Source organism: Dasypus novemcinctus, chromosome Y (genome assembly GCF_030445035.2).
Source record: "Dasypus novemcinctus isolate mDasNov1 chromosome Y, mDasNov1.1.hap2, whole genome shotgun sequence".
NCBI lineage: Eukaryota > Metazoa > Chordata > Mammalia > Cingulata > Dasypodidae > Dasypus > Dasypus novemcinctus.
Genome location: NC_092216.1, coordinates 3,590,105 through 3,611,454, shown reverse-complemented (window position 1 = coordinate 3,611,454; position 21,350 = coordinate 3,590,105). Strand labels below are relative to the sequence as shown.

Below are 21,350 nucleotides of genomic sequence, written 5' to 3'. Positions count from 1 at the left end.
CACTGAGCCCCATTGGCTCCCTGAGTTGTTTTTCTTTGCTTTGCTTGTTGTTTGTGTTTTTGTGTTTTCAGGAGGCACCAGGGACCAAACCTGGGACCTCTCGTGTGGGAGGCAGGTGCTCAACTGCTTCAGCCACATTGGCTTTTCTGGTTGCCTTTCAAATGCTCGGAAGCCATTTGTCGCTATGGCTTCCATATTGGACAAGCTAGGTCTAGAAAAGACACCTGCCCTTCCTCGATGAGACGGGATTGGATGAGGTGGCAGGGTTGGATGAAATGGGGTTGGATCACACAGCATTGTAGAAACACCTGCACTTATTAGAAACTTTAATTTGGGGGCAGTTTTGTACTATATGGACTCATCACTGTTCTTGTTTTTAGAAAGGAGCAGTCCTTTGAGATTTTTATGATGCAGATTTTTGTTAAATTCAATCTGATTTCACCCTCAGATTTTCATCTGTTAAATTTGTAAGACTAAAGCATGTAAGAATGAGATGTTTCTCTACACGGAATAATCAAGACTTTGATGATTTCTTTAAATTGGCGTTACAACCTTGGTGCTGCCCCCTATTGGCAGCAAAAAGTACAATATATCAGTGTATTCTTTATTTTTTTAAAATCCATTTATTTGGAATTCTGACTTAAGCTAACCAGAAAGAAAATATCTCATATTTTCTGGAATATAATTTGGCAAACTATGTTACTATCCAGTTAATCTATTATGTCCATTTAAAAATAAGTGGATAAAGAAGGTTTAGTACATAACATCAAGCAATTAATTTACTTAACATTGCCAAAACTTGGAAAATGCCTCATTACTATAGTTTGATATCTCTCTTCTACAAGGAACTTTGTCTTAGTCTTGAGTATTATAGATTGCATTTTTTTCTCTCTCTCTCTTTTTTAATTGACCACTGAGTTTCTTTAAGAATGTCCCTCTCCTCTAGCTGAACTCTGGTGAGACTTGGCTCATGAGTACATATGCACTTGGGTACCTCATCTAGCTCAGGCTTCAGAAAACAGATAAGATTTTTGAGTAAAAAAATGGAGAGAAATTCCCCAAAGTGCCCAGGTACCTCTACAAAATAGATGGAACAAAAAGGGAGACTTCATCTGGAATAAAATTTCTGAGCATATAATTGAGAGGTGTGTTTCTCACTTTCTTTTGTAACATGGAAAAAAACATTTAAACATGCTGTAATTACATACCATACTCATTACATGAATCTTATTATACTTATTTTAAGTTACTGACAATGAATTTGATTTATGATTCCTTTCCTTGCTTGTCAATAATGTGTAAATGCTATTCTCTTCTAACTTATTTTTACAAGGCTCTTGTTTTCTCATAGTCATAATTCTTATTTTTTTTATTTCCAATTTATTTTGTATATATACTTTATATTATGCAGATAACCCATCTACAAGATTTAGGGACAAATGGATTATTTTTGGCTTTCTGAAATGATCAAAAAAAGATACTAATACATTCCATTTCAATTGATAAGTAAAAACACAGCGTACCTTTTCTATTTCTACAATAGCTGTTTTGGAGTTCAGTAGCATTTTAAATTCAGGCATTAAATTTGAGTACAGACCTTTGGATTTTCATTTGTGACAACTTACTAGGTATGACATTGAACCAGTCTTTAAAATTATTTTTAAAATTTCAAACATACACAGAAGTAAGGGAATAATTTATATTGAATCATTATGTACCTATTACCTAGCTTTCATCCAGTTAATTATTAAAGACTTATTTTACCTTTATTGCCTCCTACACAGATTTTGTATCTTGAATTATTTTAAAGCAAGGAACTCATCATCCTATCTCTAATAGATAAATGCCTTTTAAAAAATAATTTCAATTATTAGTTGTCACATATGACAAAATTAATTTTAAAATTCTTAATATATTGTAACACTCAGTCCATATTTCAGTTTTCCCCAAATGTCTTTTTAGTTTTTGTCCATTCCCTTAATATCAGGATCTAAAGAAGTTTTCCACATTGCATTTAATCGATCTGGCTCTAAGCTCCATTAGTCAATAAAGTCCCTCTTCCCATTTTTTTCTATTTATGCCTTTCCTTTGTTGAATAAAACTGGGTTTTTGTCCTGTAAAATGTCCACAATCTACTTTTGGCTGATTACTTTCTTGTGGTCTTATTTTTCTTATTCCTCTTTTCCCTGTTTTTCCTATAAATTGGTGATTGGGTCTGGAAACTGATTCGATTTGGAGTCATTTATTCCTTCCTCCCTTCCTCCTTTCCTTCCCTCCTAGAAATAGATGGTGCCTTCCTCTTTTGCTTCATAGCAAAGGTACGTAATTCTCCTTGTCCTTCTGGAATTGGATTATCTGTGGGTTCAAGTGCTACCTTTCTGACTTCTTCATTGTAAGGCGCCAGCAGGGTTGCCCTGGGATTTACTGTCCCTGGACAGTATTTCTCTTTCCACGATAGACCGTAAAATGGAGGTATTCTAATTCTATCTTCCCTCTGCATTTCTTGGTGGAATTCCTCTATGAAGAAACACTTTCCCTCATCCAGCCATTTAGGGCCTGTGACTACTTCTCTTAGAAGACAGGCATTGTTTGCTCTTGATTCTTTCACTTTATTGGTTTTCAGAATCAGGGGCTGAGCCTTAGCCGTCTCAAACTGTACCAATAAATTTAATTTTATTTAGTATTGTTATATTATTATAAACTCAGAAAACATGTTATCTGGTGTGTTTGCAATCCAACGTAAGTTTTTTTTTAAGGATTCAAGAAATGAACCTGGGACCTCATGGGTGGGAAGCTGGCATTCAACCCCGGAGCCACATCGGCTCTGCTGAGATGGTTTTTATGTTTAATTTTGCTTGTTGTTTGTTTCTGTTTTCCTTTGAAGGCACTGGGGACCAAACCAGGGACCTCCCATGTGGGAAGCAGATGCTCAACTGCTTGAGCCACATCCACTCCCCCAACGTAACCCACCCTTCCTTCCTTCCTCCCTCCCTCCTTCCCTCCCTTTCTGCCTCCCTCCCTCCTATACTTAAATTGCTCCAATACTTAAATTGACTACTTAATGGGTACGAGGTTTCTTTTTGGGGTGATGAAATGTTTTGGAACTAGATAGAGAGAGTGGTTGTACAACATGCTAAATGCCCCTGAATTGTTTGCTTTAAAATGGTTAATTTTATGCTGTGCAAATTTCACCTCTTTTTTTTTTTAAAAGCCCCTTCTTTGTTCAGTAGACACTCCTTAAGCTGCCTCTTGTACCTTTAAACCCGGATCCCACTGCCTTTACTAGCTGCCTTGCATTCATTTGCTGATGATGGCCTAGGATCTTTTTGTATTTCTGTCTGCAAACCTGGCATGAGCCATTTCTTTTAGGATCCCTGGATCCCCTTAGCTGGAAATACTATTAGAGCCCCCAGCCCAAAATGCTGGGAATTCATTGCTTCTAGGATATCTCAGTGGACAGAGTTAGGAAGTAAATTTTTTTGGAAAGATAAAAGTCAATGATAAGTCTAAGCAGATATATACAGTTCCTACCTCAGGTTCTATGGGTTGTTACTTGATTTTTAGGAATTATTTTTATATCTATTGGCCTGAAAATCTCATTTGTCCACTTATTTTTTTTTAGATGGTACCAGGGATTGAACTCAGGACCTCGTTTATGGGAAGCAGGTGCTCGAACCTCTTAGCTACACCCATTCCCCTAAATTACTTTTAGTGAATTATTTACAAATATGGGAAGGTATAAAGGTAAGAGTAATAGATATTTTGAACAACGCTCACAGCTGACCACTGGGCATGCCACTCTAGTTGAGATGTGCTAGCCTGGGCCTTGGTTAGAATCTTTTAATCCTTTAGTTAGGAAAACATTTAGGGAGAAACAGCTCAGGGTATTCTTGAAACTCATGAGGTCCTTCATTTTATGGATGAGAAAATGGAAACTCTAAAAGATGGAATGATTTCTCTCAGCTGCCATAGAGTGTTAGGGCAAAGCTGGGATTTGAAATCCTTTCTAGTTCTAACTGTTTCCATTGTACCAGAGGCCCACCTGTCAAACCTGCCCACAGCCTGGTTTTGTCAATAAAGTTTTATTGGAACACAGCCATACCCATACATTTCCATACTGTTGGTAGCTACTCTTGCTGTACAGCAGCAGGACTGAGTAATTGCAAAAAGGACCACATGGTCTACAAAGCCAAAAGTATTTACTCTCTGGCCTTTTACAGAAAAAGTTTGCCAGCACCTGTACTAGACCAGCTTTGTAAGCTGGTTAAAATTGACTAGGAAATCTACTTTCTTGTGTTTTTAGATACTTTCTCTTAGGCTTTAATTTTTAATATTTAATGCGTATCAGGAAGGGAATGAGTTGCCAAGTCTACTTTCTAAAGAACGTAAGCAGTGGATGTCACTACCTTTCTTTGCGCCATATTTGATTTTTGTTATATTTCGTACTCATAAATGCATGTTATTAAAGGAAACTTGGCAAAGGGCATCCTTTTTCGTTGCTGATTAATTAAGTAGTAATTCTTATTCCCACCCCTCTACTAGCCATTGTCACAGATAAAACCTAATTCATGGGAAATCAATGTTGTCACAGTCCTTGGAGCAAAAATGGTCATTCCTTTTTTTTTTGGAAATGGGAATTCCTTGATGAACTCAAAATACCAGACTGTTTAGTATAACCAAACAGTTTTATGAACTGATCATGACCTAGAGAAAACTTGCTTTTTCATGAAAAACCAATATCCTATTTCTCTATTGCTACCCAAGACCCCACAAGAAGGTAAATACTATTTTTGCTATGAATGCTAAGCTAAAAGCTGTTTTGTTTTGTTCTGTATTATCAAACCTAGACAAAACACTCTCCGATGCTTTACTGGGGAAAAAAAGGCAATCAAAATGTTTATACAATTAAATGTACACAAGGTTTTCACAAGTCATGCTAATTCTGCCTGAGCCCCTTCTTGCCCGTTTGGTAGGTGATGTGCTTGCCTTGCCATAGATAAAAACGTGATGAGCCAAGGAGAAACTGGGCTGAAGCTCAGTGCAGCAACGTCATCTATTGCCCTCCCTCCCTCTCTCTTTTTTTAGAATTGTGCTAAAATACATGAAACATAAACCTTACCATTTTAGCCATTTCTAAACGCATCGCTCAGTGACTTTTAGTCCATTCCCAGTGTTGTGCAACCATCACCACTCTCCACTTTCAGAACATTTTCATCACCCCAAAGGGAAACCCGTTGAACAGTTAATTCCATTCCCACCCCCCAGCTTCTGAGAGCCACCAGTGTGCTTTCCGTCTTTATGGATTTGCCTATTCCAGGTATTTCATATAAATGGATCGTACCACATTTTTCTTTTGTGTCTGGCTTTCACTGAGAGTCGTATTTTTGAGGTTATCCATACTATAAGCTTGTATCAGAACTTCATTCCTTTTTATGGCTGAATAATAATTCCACTGAATGGGTGCACCATGGTTTGTCCATTCACTGTTGGTAGATATTTGGACTGTTTCCAGTTTTTGCCTGTTTTAAATAGTTCTTCTGTGAACACTGGGTTGGTGTATGATAATCTTCTTTAACGTATCAAGGAAGTGCCAAACTTTTCCACAGCCCGTTTCTCCTTTGCCTGCCACCCCCCCCCCCTCCAAGCTGCTTCTCCTAGAGGGAGTGGGGAAAGTTTCCTCCCAAAATGCATTTCAAGGTTCAGAGGCAGAAGTGTCTCCAAAGTCAGCAGTTTTATTCACGCATTCAGCCTTGCTGCCTCATTGGCGATGCCGTGTTCACCTAGATGGACAGTGTCACGTAGGAGCCATGTTGCTTACATCTCCTTTCATTTGTGTGAAGGAGAGCACCATGGGTCACTCACCCAAATGCTTCACAGGGCATGTCCTGGAAATGCTAAGGATTCCTGTGGCAGCCAGAGTCTATGACTGTCTGTCTCTTATGAACACATACAACTTGTAAGTTCATCCAGCCCAGCCCCATCTTTCAACAGATAAGAATTCAGGAAGCTTGAACTGACCTGCCCACATTCCACAACTTCCAAGGGCAGAATCTTCCAACTTCTACTTCTGTGCTCTTTCCATTAGTGGGATTGAAGGGTGGCTCCAGGGACCACCTGCTTTTATTGCCCTCGGGCTCTCCCACATCCCAGCTGGTGACCTTGGGCTCGTTGTTACCACCTCTCTGTGCCTTGGCTCGCTCATCTGTGAAATGAGGATATTGTCCCTACTCTGTAGGGTTGGTGGTAAGGAGCGCTGGATTGGCTAATTGGAAGAGTTTTTGGCATTTGCTAAGCATTCAGTAGAAACTAGCTGCTACTGACTTGATCATAACCATCTTCACCACCACCACTACCTTCACCACCATCATTACCTTTATAACCACTGTCATCCCTGATCCCATCATCAGCATCATCACCATCATCATCACCATCACCACCATTACCATCTTCACCCCCACCCTATCACCTTCACCGTCATCACCATCTCAGCATCTTCATCACCATCAGCACCATCATCAATCCCCATCCCCATCACCTTCGTCATCACCTTCATCACCCCATCCCCATCACCTTCGTCATCACCATCTCAGCATCTTCATCACCATCATCACCATCATCAGTCCCCATCCCCATCACCTTCATTATCACCATCATCATCCCCATCACCTTCACCGTCATCACCACCATTACCATCTCCACCTTCATCATCCCCATCATCACCCCATCCCCATCACCTTCATCATCACATCATCACCCCATCCCCATCACCTTCATCATCCCCATCATCACCCCATCCCCATCACCTTCATCATCACATCATCACCCCATCCCCATCACCTTCATCATCACATCATCACCCCATCCCCATCCCTAACCCCTCCATTATCACCATCATCATCCCCATCACCACCATTACCATCTCCACCTTCATCATCCCCATCATTACCCCATCCCCATCACCTTCATCATCACATCATCACCCCATCCCCATCACCTTCATCATCACATCATCACCCCATCCCCATCCCTAACCCCTCCATTATCACCATCATCATCCCCATCACCACCATTACCATCTCCACCTTCATCATCCCCATCATTACCCCATCCCCATCACCTTCACCGTCATCACCACCATTACCATCGCCACCTTCATCATCACCATCTTCGCCAACATCATCATCACTGTCCTCACCATCACCATCATCACCTTCATCATGACCATCATTCCTTCACATTATCACCGTCACAACCATCATCATCACCATCTTCACACCCATCCCCATCACCTTCACCATCTCAGCACCTTCACCATCACCATCATCATCCCCATCTCCGTCCCTTTCATTGTCATCACCATTATAACCATCATCACCACCATGATTATCATTGTCATCATTGTCATCAACTTCCATTCACCCAACCTAGGTGATTAACTGATGTCCCCACTTGGAGATATGCTGCAGGCATGCACCTCCTGGACCAGCATATTTCTCTGATGTGCTGCACAATTTTGTCCTGGCAAGTTGACTTCTAAGCTTAGTAAAAGTCAAGAGTTTGTTCCCAACCCCACTTCAACCATTTGTACCTGTTGTTATAAAATTTGATATTATACAGAGCAATGAAATAGTGGTGTGAAAACAAAGTCATTTCCAAAAAAAGACACAGTTGAATGCTTTGGAAGAATTGAGGAAGGTGAGTGGCGAAAAATATTGCTTTCAAATTAGGGTTTTGTGAGACAATGTCCAAAGACTGAGAAAAATCATGAAGAACTAGAAGCATTACTCTCTGATTCCTTCACAAGTTCCTTTGTATTAATGTACCACATAAGGGAAACAGAGATTGGAAATCATAGGTAGCAATTTATGGTGGTGGTTTATGGAAGAAAGCAAAATTCCAAACACAGTGCAGGAAACAGCAAAGACTTGAGTTGGGAATCTGTTTTCTGACGTGCTTGCTTTAGGATCTTGAGCAAGTTATTGCCAGTGTCTTGTTTTCATACCAGTAAATGAGAATGCCTTACCTTGCAGGGTTGTTAAGGTGATTAAGACAAATAGCATATGTAAAAAACTTTAAGCAGAGTCTGAGGCATAGGGTGCTCTTTTAAAATATCAGCAATAATGACAGTATTTGTTATATCGATATAATTAATTTTTTATCTAAGATTGTTGGCAACTTGAGATTCTAGAACTGTTAAAATTTGTTTGAACCCTGTCTGCCTTTGCTGGATAATTGAAAGGACCAAATGAGAATGCTTCCTCTTCCTGAAGAACCTTTAAAGAGGTGGACATGGATATTAGAGTTTGAATGGAATTTTATTTCAGAATCACCATACATCCTTCATAGAGAGGTGATTTTTAAAAATACCTGAACTTTCCAGAGACTTTTTTTTTTCTTTAAATGTTACATTAAAAAAATATGAGGTCCCCATATACCCTCCACCCCCCACACCCCACTCCTCCCACATCAACAACCTCTTTCATCATGTGGCACATTCATTGCACTTGGTGAATACATTTTGGAGCACTGCTGCACCACATGGATGATGGTTTATATTGTAGTTTACCCTCTCCCCCAGTCCATTCAGTGGGTTATGGCAGGATATAGAATGTCCAGCATCTGTCCTTGAAACATCATTCAGGACAACTCCAAGTCCTGAAAATGCTCCCACATCTCATCTCTTCTTCCCTCTCCCTGCTCTCAGCAGCTACCATGGCCACTTTCTCCACATCAATGCTACAATTTCTTCCCTTACTAATCACAATAGTTCCATAGTAGAATATCAGTAAGTCCACTCTAATCCATATCCTATACCTCCATCAGATTTTGAACTCAGTTTTACTGGTGCCTTTTCCAAAATATGCTAACGCCAGGGTGGATTTTCTGGTTTGGAGCGAGGGGTGTGCAACTGGGAGTTGTTTTTTGCACAATGTAATGTTCCATTTACACCCCTTTAATTCTCACCAATCCTCTCTCCCCATCCCAAATAGCTCGCCTCTTTTAACCTCCCTCCAGTCCATTTCCAAATAAATGCACAATGGAAGGGAATACAATGAGCCATTGAGCAGGCTTAAGCCAACCCTCTCTCCATTACTCCCCAGAGATGCCTCTTAGCTCCTCCTGCTTGGGATCTGGGCTTAGCCAAAGGTCTGTGAAAGACGTGCTTCTCCATATTCTGTAAGAAATCCTGGGCATCATGGAAGGCGACAGGATCAAGAACATGCAGGCATCTGTACATGACTGTGAATCCCATTTTTTTGCTCTCCCTTTTCTTGGTTTACATGGCGGCCTATCCCCAGCTGTCAAAGAAGTGGTAACGGTGAGAAAATCGAGAACTGCAGGATCACCATGCCTTCCCGCCAAACGCCTAGTAAACAAAAGTGGATGGGACCAAGGGCCCGTAATTCACAGCTTAGATCAGCAGTCTTAGATAACATCTGAGCTGTGTGTCATGCCTCGACATATTTAATGCCTTCTGAATCGGTAGGTAGCCATGTATGCTTCTTAGTACGTCCAAAAGGCATTAGGGCTTTTTGCAGGAGAGAGTTACTCTAACTAGAGGTGTAAGGCTGCCTGAGGCAGGTTAGAAACTGGAAACGTATACTCCCCGAGGTATGTGCTCCTTATCTAAGATGAAGCCAAAGGAAACTCAGCTTTCAAGACTGTAAGTGAAGACTTTGCACCCAAAACAGATACCATTACCTGCCCCCACGTCCACTCGGTTTTTTTAACATCCGTAAAGATCAAGCCTTCTAATGTGTTTCTTGCAGCCTTGGATGAGCTTCCAGGTTGGAATTCCAGCATTAACCGACCAATCAGTTGAGCGTTCTGCAGAATGACACATGTGTCATGGTTTGGTATGACTAGGGTTGACTTTGGATTGACATTCCTGTTGGGGGTGACGAGGGGAAGGTTGCTAAAATTGTGCGCATTGAACACTCTGCTCTTAAACGCAAATGTAGGGAGTGAGAGACTCTTGGATTTTACACTGTGAGGTCATTCCCAAGATTCCTTTGAGGGATGTAGATAGGTGTTTTCTTGACTCAGTAGAAGGTGCTCTTGTCAACCACGCCGAGGATCCATGGACCAGTTCTTCTGAACGATGGAGCTTCTGTTACAGCAGGACAGAATTGAGCCAACCCAGGGGAGGTTGGGTGATGAGCTGCTTTCCACTCTGTCTTGAGATCTTTTAAAGATACCTCATCGTAGACAATGGGCCGATAATGTAGCTTGTTGATAAATTCAGTCACAAACAACTAACGTAATACCAGTAACCCTCAGAGTGTTCATCTGTAAGATTTGCTTTTTGAATATTAAAACCAAAGCCAGTCCAGTTGGATAGGATGAATCCAACTTATTAACTTCTTCCTTTTTGTTCCAAATGCCACAATGGCCTGCCTTTCTTTAAAATGTAGTGCAAGAAGGCCAGGTTTCTGTTTTGTTTGGACTAAAATAGTAAGGTGTTATCTCTGATACCGACAGCAAATCGTCTCCCTAAGACATTAAAAGGAGCACCTAGGAAAGGGTTAAAGAGCAGTTTGGTGTGTCTGGGGGGGGGTGTCTGTGTGATGGTTTGTGTGTCATAAGAGTAACTTATTGTAGTTCAAGTGAGACCCACAAAATTTGCGTGGAAATTCACACAGCTGTGATGTTAATCTTGCCAGTATTATTTGGTGAAGGCTTTGGAGAGAGTCAGAACCCTCTGGTTCTTGCCAAATGGGCGATTTGGATGAAAGAAAGCCAGTTTTTAAAGAAAGATTGACCTAGTGATGATATGCATCAGAATCTGGAAGTAAGTTAAAAGGCAGGAGGGCGGAACTGAAGGGAGAGGACTGGATTTGATAGGTGGGGGTTTGGACTCATTTTGGAGGAGAAAATCATCAGATTTGGTGACTGAGATTATAACCTGCTTAATTGAGTTGAGACTGTGTTGTTTGATTCTGGTCCACACACAAGCACGAAGGAGCCATCGATCAAAAACTAGCCCATGAGCCGTTCAAAAAAAAAACCAAGAGCCCTAACTTGGTTATTGTCGGGTTTTGTTTTCATTCTGTATCTTTATCATCAATGGGGTCCCTTCCATACAGCTACTATGCAGTCGATATTTGTTGCACAGAAGGAGCCAGGCAGTTATCCTGCCTGTGGGAAAAGAGGTCAAGAGATGAGTTGTGATCTAGCAATTTGAAATGATGATTTAAGGCATCCAGGGGAACCGATGGGTGGAAAAGACGGGTCAAGCCTGGGCTCTGAGGCCAACGGTTGAATCTCACAGCTCCTGTCTTCATTTGCTCCAGGCTGCTAATGCAAAATACCAGCTTCCGTTCACAGAAAACAAAATAGTACCAAAATATGTGTCATCTAGTTAGACATAAGCAAGCCTTATCACTATATTTCGTGTTACTCCTTCACAAGAAACATTTGCAAAGACTTAGAAGAAAGAATTCTTGTTCTCCTCCAAGATGCTCTAAGATCTCTGTTTCCTTCTCTAAATTATAAATGTGGCTTTGAAAATGAGATGGGGCCAGCTAATATGTGTACTTACTCTTTTTTTTTTTTTTAAAGATTTATTTTTATTTATTTAATTTCCCTCCCCTCCCCTGGTTGTCTGTTTTTTGTGTCTTTTTGCTGCGTCTTGTTTCTTTGTCCGCTTCTGTTGTCGTCAGCGGCACGGGAAGTGTGGGTGGCGCCATTCCTCGGCAGGCTGCTCCCTCCTTCGCGCTGGGCAGCTCTCCTTATGGGTGCACTCCTTGCGCGTGGGGCTCCCCTACGCAGGGGACACCCCTGTGTGGCACGACACTCCTTGCGCGCATCAGCGCTGCGCATGGCCAGCTCCACACGGGTCAAGGAGGCCCGGGGCTTGAACCGCGGGCCTCCCATGTGGTAGACGACGCCCTAACCACTGGGCCAAGTCCGTTTCCCTGTACTTACTCTTTTAGTAACTCTTGCTATTATCTACATCGCCTGATACTGCATTATTTCTTAGTTACTGTAATTAATAAGAGAGTATAGCAGCTAACACTAGGAGAGCTAACAATGTGATGACCGCTAGGCTAAACTCTTTTTGATGTACTGAGGCCAAGGATTGAACCTGGGACCTCGTATATGGGAAACCAGCGCTCAACCACCGAGCTGTATTGGCTCCCTTGACTTGTTTTTTTTTCTCCCATTTATATGTTTGTTGTTCGTTTGTCTTCTTTAGGAGGCACTGGGGACCAAACTCGGGACCTCCCATGTGGGAAGTAGGCGCTCAACCACTTGAGTCACATCCGCTCCCCTACATTCTTGACATACATTCTTAAACGAATTCCCTGTATCAATGAGGAAACTGAGGCAGAATTGGATTATCTTTGCCAGTAGCCCCACAGAGTGGAGAGCTGAGATTTGGCTCACTGCCTCTGCTCTGACCCACATGTTGCCTTTCACAGACAAGTCTATCTACTATTGAAAGGCATCTTCTAGGTTTTCAATTTTTTAAAATATTTATTTTATTTCTTCTCCCCACCCCCTTGTTGGTGCACTTGCTGTATCTGTTCGTTGTGTGCTTGTCTTCCTTTTAGGTGGCACCAGGAACCGAACCTGGGACCTCTCATGTGGCAGGAAGGCACGTAATTGATTGTGCCACCTCCTCTCTCTGCTTTGTTGTATCTCTCATTATGTTTTCCTTCTTGTGTGTCTTGTTGTGTCAGCTCGCTGTGCCAGCCCATCGCGTCAGTTCGCTCTCTTGCTGTCTCCTTCAGGAGGCACTACGAACCGAAACTGGGACCTCCCATGGGGTAGGCGGGAGTTTAATAGCTTGAGCGACATCTGCTTCCTGTGTTGTCAATTTTAAAAATCCCTGTTGTCATGAGCTTATGTTCTGTTTGGGAAAACAGACAGCAGGTGGAATGCCCGGTCATATCAAGCCTACGAAGCAGTGATAAGCATGGAAGAAAAATGGGGGTGGAGGGTGCAGCCTTCCTTTCCCGGGTGCTGCAACAAATGCCACGCAATGGCTTGGCTTAAACATTGGGCATTTATTGGCTCACGGTTTGAGGCTAAAAGAAGTTCCCCTTCAGATGTCAGCAAGGCACTGCTTTCTCCATGAAGACTCTGTCTGCTGGTGCTGACTGCTGGCAATCCTTTATCTGGGAGAGACTGTTTAGCATTTGTCTGGTAAAAGTCACATACCATAAAAGTAACCATTTTATTTTATTTTATTTTATTTTTTATTGACTTTGTAATAATATTACATTAAAAATATACATGTGAGGTCCCATTCAACCCCACCCCCCCACCCCCCCTCTTCCCCCCCAACAACACCCGTCCCCATCATCACAACACATCCACTGTATCTGGTAATTACATCTCTGGGCACCTCTGCACCCCACAGACAATGGTCCACATCATGGCCCACACTCTCCTCCATTCCATCCAGTGGGCCCTGTGAGGATCCACGATGTCCGGTGATCACCCCCGAGGCGCCATCCAGGGCAGCTCCACGTCCCAAATACGCCCCCACCTCTCATCTCTTCCTGCCCTTCCCCATACCCATTGTCCACCATGTCCACTTTTCCCAATCCAATGCCACCTCTTCTATGTGGACATTGGATTGGTTGTGTCCATTGCACCTCTATGTCAAGAGGAGGCTCAGATTCCACATGGATGCTGGATGCAATCCTCCCATTTTCAGTTGTAATCACTCTAGGCTCCATGGTGTGGTGATTGTCCTTCTTCACCTCCATCTTAGCTGAGTGTGGTAAGTCCAATAAATCAGATTGTAGGTGCTGGAGTCTGTTGAGGCTCAGGACCTGGCTATCACATTGTCAGTCCAGAGATTCAAATCCCCTAACTATATCTTAAACCCCAACGTTAACTGCACCTCCAGCACATTAGCATGAAAGTCTTATGAAGGGAGATCCCATCTGAGTCCAGATTCATCACACATAAACACCAGTTCCAAAGAGGGGCCATCTGACCTGATAGTTAACCCCATCGGCCATGACCATAACCATTTTAAAGCAGAGTTCAGTTTGCCATGTTATATGACCCTCACCACTTTCTACTTCCAGGACACTTTTCCTCGCCCCAAAGGAAACCCAAACCCATTCGCGTCACTGGCCATTCCCCCTCTTCTTCATTCTCTCGGCAGCCACGATATCTCTTTCTACGAACTGGCCTCTTCGGGACATTTCATGGAATTACACACTATGTCTTTTTCGCTCTGGCTTCTTTCCCTGAGCATGCTTTCAACAGGTGCACCCACCGTAGTATGTATCAGAGCTCCATTCCTTTTTCTGGATCAGGAATAATCATATTCCATTGTACTCATATACCACGATCTGTTCATTCATTTAGCTCTTCACTGGTGAGTTTTTTGTTAGCAATGTCCTCACCCTCGAGAACAAATTAAGAAAATTGTCTCGTGCTCCCTCCAGCCTGAAATCTGGAGATGGCAGCCGAAACTTTTGCCGAGTATTTCTGTAAAGTTGAAGAAAGATTTGCATCCCCTTGGGGAGGTTTCCAAGGAGAGAGAGAAATTGCATCGCCACCCTGTTGTGAGAAAAGAGACTTGAGGCCACAGAGAAGGGATGGCAGGAATAAAAAGGAAGACTCAAACACACCGTTGTAACACATTTCCGAGTGTACTTTTCAGTGCATAGAAACTGATGCATCTGTTATCCTGTAGGTGGCAATAGAAGCTCAATCTGTGCCGTTTTTAACCCATCTTTTGAGATGGTCTTTTTCAAACCCAAAATTCCCCAGTGTCTCCAGCCTGTTACTGAAAGCTGATGATGACATAAAAATGACGTCACTATTATTAGTAGTTGGATTTTACGAAATATACACACACATAAACTAGAGAGACAAACAATAGCAGCTAAGTATGGCAGGGGAAGCATAGAGAGATTGAGAGGGTATGAATTTTTGGGGGGATTGTTTTTTATTATTATTGGAATAATAAAAATGTTCTAATAATGACTGAAGTGATGAATGCACAACCGTATGATTTGGTTGGATGGATTTATGTTCAATTCATATGTATCAGTAAAATTGATGTGTTAAAAAAAATGACATTGCACCTATAAGGATGTTGCTACAAAAATGTCGAAGCACTTCCAACCTTTTGAAGAGCAGGTAAAAAGAAAATGAGCAGTGACTTTAAATTTCCCCTGAAGTGGCAGGATTTGCTTATTTATGCAAATTGAGCCAACTTGTGAGTACTTATGAGGATATATCAAGACATGATAGTTGATCATTTAATCTTGAATCATTCCTTTATTTTATACAAAGACAGGTACCATAGAATTTTTTGCTTCTGAGTATTAACAGTCACAATGATAAGACGTTTATATTTATTCTGTTTCGGTTACTGAGTTTCTATAGGGAAAAAGGCTAAGACCATGTGTTCTTTTGTTTGTTTGTTTTTAATTTTTAGGAGGTACCGGGGGTTGAACCCAGGACCTCATACGTGGGAAGCAGGTGCTCAACCACTGAGCCACATCTGCTCCCCAATGAGAGCTGGTTTTTCATTCGTTGGTTTTAGGAGGCACCAAGGATCAAACCTGGGACCTCATACCTGGGAAGCAGGCGCTCAACCACTGAGCCCCATCGGCTCCCCAATGAGAGCTGGTTTTTCATTCGTTGGTTTTAGGAGGCACCAAGGATCAAACCTGGGACCTCATACCTGGGAAGCAGGCGCTCAACCACTGAGCCCCATCGGCTCCCCAATGAGAGCTGGTTTTTCATTCGTTGGTTTTAGGAGGCACCAAGGATCAAACCTGGGACCTCATACCTGGGAAGCAGGCGCTCAACCACTGAGCCCCATCAGCTCCTCTGATCATGTTATTTTGCAGCAAAGAATGTCCACAGAAAAAGAAAATGGTGCCGTTTTGATCCACGGAATTGCTGTTGAAGTCGTAGCTTCTAAGGGGGCTGTATTCACAGACGGCAACTGAATTTTGCGGACTTGTGTGTCTGTCTTCTGCCCAGGACGTGGACGCTCTGTGGAACGCCCGAGTACCTCGCCCCCGAAGTCATCCAGAGCAAAGGCCACGGCAGAGCCGTGGACTGGTGGGCCCTCGGCGTTCTCATCTTCGAGATGCTCTCAGGGTGAGTAAAGCTTCTGGTGAAAACCGGCAGCCCACACGTGGGCCAGCTCCCCTCATCCGCCTGCTCCACCTGTGTATCGTTTTTCTTTTTTAATGCTATTTATTTTATTTCTCTCCACCCCCTCACTGTTTGCGTTTACTGTGTCTGTTTGTTGGATGCGCATCTTCCTTTTCAGGAGGCATCGGGCACTGAACCCGTGACCTTCTGTGTGGGAGGGAGGCACCTAATCTCTTGAGCACCTCCGCTCCCTGATTTGTTGTGTCTCTCATTACGTTTTTCCTCCTTGTGTCTCTAGTTGTGTCAGTTCATCACCATCTCATCACGCCAGCTTGTTGTCTTGCTGACCTTATTTAGGAGGCACTGGGAACCGAACCTGGGACCTCCCATGTGATAGGCGGGAGCTCAATCACTTGAGCTGCATCTGCTCCCCCTTGTGTATCTTGAAAACAGTGCCTTACCCAAGCAGATCATTATGCAAACATCTCTCCCCTGCTGAAAATTGCAGTGCAGATGGATGATTAGGTTTAAGTGTTAGAATTTATTGAGCCTGTGAAAGACTCATTAAGGCATGTCCACTTGATATTTGTAGCCTTTAGTTAAATATCCGTATCTTTCTGAAATAGAATCTACATTTTCTGCATGGGCTGTTTTAGAAGGAATGCTTAGAATTGTGTTATGCACATATTAAAAGAAGGTAAATGAATAAAATAGCATGCCAGCAAGGAAAGACACCATTTGTTCCTTCAGTCCCATGCTTGCTTGGGTGAGATATGGTAGTTATGGAAAGTTCTGTCTTCAATCTCACCCAGATAATAAAGAGGCAGATAATGTATCAAGGTGTCAGGACAATTAAACACTCATCATCTGACTGCAACGTTGAGCAAGTGTCTCACCCTATCAATCTTAATATCAGGATTACTCTTGTCATTCTACTATTTCCTTCACCATACACTAACAGGTCTTGCTTGTTAAGTCTGCACTTTCCTGAGAAGTTTCCTAAGTTCTGGCAAATGCTGGGTACTTCTTCACTCCTCTCTGATTCACCAAAGGGGATGAGTCCACCTGGTTTACCCTGGAAAGCATCCTTTTCAGTTGGAAACAAAAGTGAAAAGAGAGACATAGAGCATGGAGCATCCAGCCAGCCCCAAGCTTCCGTCTGCCCTCACTCCCTGCTGTGTGGGACGCTGGTGACCATGAAATTCTAAAACCTTCTCAAGGAGTTTAGGAAATCACCAGTTTCATTTGGGGAGTGGACAGCACTCATCACCCCATGTGCTCGTGTCTACTCTTATTCATAAAGAAAGTTATCCCTTCCTGGTTGGCCCAGTGAAACAGACCATCCTCAGGAAAGTCCTACCAGAGGATTTCACCGCAGAGCTATCTGTCACCCATCTATCCATTACCTGTTAATCGATCATCGATCTATCCATCCTTTATCCATTATCTACATTATCCATCCATCATCCATCATCTATCTACCCATCCATCCATCCATCATCCATCCTTTATCTATCATGTCATCTATTTATTTATCTGCCGTCATCATTCATCCACCCATCGATCTGTTCATCACCTCTCATCTGCCTGCCTATCTATCTGTTGTCCATCTCTCTTTCTATCCATCCGTTCATCCATCTCTATCCGTCCATCATCTATCATCTACCTATCTACTTATCGGTCATCATCATCATCCATCCACCCAGCAATCCGTTCATCATCTATCATCTGCCTGCCTATCTATCTGTTGTCCATCTCTCTTTCTATCCATCCATCATCTATCATCTACCTATCTACTTATCGGTCATCATCATCCATCCATCCATCAATCCATTTATCCTCTATCATCTGCCTGCCTATCTATCTATTGTCCATCTGTGTCTGTCCTTCCATCCATCATCTATCATCTACCTATCTACTTATCTGTCGGTCATCATCATCCATCCATCCATCCATCCATTCATCCATCCATCATCTATCATCTACCTATCTACTTATCTGTCATCATCCATCCATCCATCAATCCATTCATCATCTATCATCTGCCTGCCTATCTATCTATTGTCCATCTGTCTGTCTGTCCTTCCATCCATCCATTATCTATCCATCCATCATCTATCATCTACCTATCTACTTATCTGTCATCATCCATCCATCCATCAATCCATTCATCATCTATCATCTACCTGCCTATCTATCTATTGTCCATCTGTCTGTCAATCATCTATCTGCCTATTTATCACCCAGCTACCATGTCTGCACCCACCATCTATCCATCTTCCATATGTCTATCTTTCTATCTATCTGGTCTTTTGAAATTTCCAATATTCTATTCTTAGGCGCGTCTAGGGAATCAAGCACAGATTTTGGCAGCTTGTTTTTCTTCCATCCGTGGTAACATTGTTAGCCACAAGAGGGCAGCATCCCCTGAGGATAACAGAATCCTGGCGTCTGATGATTTTAAATATAATGATAGTCAAATATTGTGTGTTTTGGTTTTATTATTAGCATAGTATATAAAAATACAGACTACAAATTTAGAATATATTAGCATAAAATGTTAAACACCACAGAATATAGTAATACATAACGTAATATGTAATCAATAGTAGATATAATAGACTATATGTAATATTAATAGAACTTTTGGAAGGTAACAAGAATAGAATATCAGGAAAATATGATTAGAATGTATTGGAATAGAATGGCATATTATTAAAATGCCATAGAATAGAAGATAATATAAGTAGAAGCTAATATATTACTGGAATAAATGATAATGAATAGTTAAAGCCGTCTCCAAAGCCAAGTCCTGGAGAGCTGGACTTTGCATTTCGTATGAAGCAGGGGAGCTATTGGGTTACAGGAGTCATAGTTCCATTTCCCACATTTCTAGTCAGATAGAATTAACATTTTATGGATAGATTTTTGAGAGCAGTAAACCCATGCATGTATCCCAAGCACTGCCAACACCTCCTTGTCATTTCTCATCTCTCAGCTCTCCGTTTGTTTCGTCCACTGGCACCCTCACCTGCCCACAGGTGCTTTTCCTTGTCGCAGCTGGCACAGCCCTATCCACGCCTAAATCTGCTCCTGCTTGTCAGTATCCACTGGGAGCCTCTCGTAGCTCCCTGGGACAATAGAACAGAATCCAAGTGCCTTGTTGAGATGTGAGACAAGCATGACCTGTCCACCACTGGGAGTGACCCTCCCACTGCCCGTCAAACATGCCAGCTCCCACACATCCCCTGTCCCCCTGGCTCACGCCTTCTCTTCCAGTGCCCTGTTCTGTGCTCACCTGTAACCTTGTCCAGAGCCTCCTGGGGCCATCTTGCGCCTTCCCATCCTGGCCTGTCCCACGCCTGCTCCTGCTTTCTGTAGCCCTCTGCTGGATCTCAAACCACCTCGTTGCGTGTGTCGGTTGCTGGTGGTCGGTGCCAAGGGACGTGATGCAGGTAGAAATGGAGGTGACCTTGGAAGTCCTTTTCAAGACTGCGTCTCCAGATGGCTGATTTCCCTGTGCTAGCATAATCAAGTGACAGCGTATTTTCATTTGTTTGGCTTTAATGGATCATTTAAATATCTCACAAAGTATAAGAACAGCTATTGGATTGGTAAAATATGCCATATACTCAAGTGTGAAATCAGAGCATAACTAGGATATATATATATATATATATATATATATATATATATATATATATTTTTTTTTTTTCTTTCCCATTGAATGGGGAGTGTTGAGGTCAGATCAAAACTATCTGGAAAATTCTGGAACAGCTTCACTCATAGGCTTTCCTAATAGCTCCAGGCTCATCCCTGACTCTATCCATCACGTTCTCCTTTTCTTTCCATCCCTTTGCTGGGATAACCAGTGAGTCAGACCCTCTAGAAGAATTTGAAGGGAAGATGAAATTTGCACCTGGACACTCGTCCATGGAGAACGTGAGCTGTAGAGCTGCGATTCCCAAATGTTTTGGTCTTAGGACCTCTTTATACTCCTAAAAATTATTTTATGACCCCAAAGAGCATTCATTGGCATCACTTATACCTGTCATTATTTACTGTTAACAACTAAAACGGAGACTGAAAAGTGTATTAATTTACATAAAGTAATAAAATCATTAAAGGTTAGCCTAACTTACATAGTTTTAATGGGAAGAGTAATCACAATTTCCAGGATAAAAATACTTCGAAGGATAGCTGCGCTTGACATTTCTGATAATTAATGTCTCCTTTCATGAGAACAGTTGGATTCTCTTTCCTCACGCTGGTACGATATGTTGTTTTGGTAGAAGTAAAGGAAGAAAATTCATTATTCAGATGTATGGTTGGGAAATAAGTTCTAAAAGTTGTGAGAAAAGGACTTGGGGAAACCCAGGGTTCCTTAGTCCCTGTTTGTTTGTTTTTTTATTTTTTTTATTACCTTAGTCCCCGTTCTGATAATCACTGCTATGGTACCGCGAGATCTAGACTATCTGTTTTACAAAAAGAATTACAGAAGTAGCCCTGTTATATTAAAATTATCATGGACGAATTATGGAGAAAATAGCAAAAGTGGCATGAGATTTTAAGGTGTTCTTTTGCCTGTTTTCTCTCTAGTAAACAGACTTTCTTTTCATGCTAGATAACTTTTAAGTTGCTTCTAATATTCAATGCTGTAGGACAGAAATTCCTTGCCCATGTAGTAAGAGTTGGAAGCTGTCTGCAGAGCAGAACTTTGAGGATTTCATGGGGCACTTTTCCCAGGTGCCCTGGATTCGTGCTTTCTGCCTTTATTTTTCTTTGGGGCAGGATCAGTTCCTGTTCACTGGTTGCCCACACACTCTTAGCGATTAAACCGCTGTTCAAATCCTTCCCTCCGTGATACTGTCACAGAATGTCTGCTTCCCAGGATCGCTTTGTTTAATGCCGTCCATAAATGTTTTTAGGTATGTGTGACACATTTTCTCCTGCAGTTTAATGTTCTGTTTCTGAAAGTGTGCATTTCTATGATGAAATCATAGCCGAATGTATTCAGACAGGCGCCGCCCAAACCCAGGGAAAAGAAAAGAGCATCCTGGCCAGAACTGCTTCTGACTGAGGAGACGAGGATTCCGTGATGTGCAGATCTGCATCACCAGGGGCAGGTTTTCAGTAAACGCACTTTCAGTAGCTGCTGTTAGGAACCTTGATCACCGGTGGCTGTTGGAGAATCTAACTTCTCAGCACTGCCTGCCTTCATTCAACTCAAAGTGTAAAACTGAGGAACTGAGATTTTACTCAAG

General features: G+C 42.2%; 1 protein-coding gene across 2 annotated transcripts in view; it reads left to right on the top strand.

Annotated features, from left to right (window-relative positions):
- Window positions 1-21,350, top strand: part of LOC139436094 (cAMP-dependent protein kinase catalytic subunit PRKX-like) — a 124,421-nt gene that overhangs the window by 63,444 nt on the left and 39,627 nt on the right. For both annotated transcript variants that reach the window (XM_071213487.1, XM_071213486.1), the window contains exon 4: window positions 15,970-16,089. In XM_071213487.1, coding sequence (XP_071069588.1) covers window positions 15,970-16,089 — 120 coding nt within the window. The remainder of the gene's footprint in view (window positions 1-15,969; window positions 16,090-21,350) is intronic.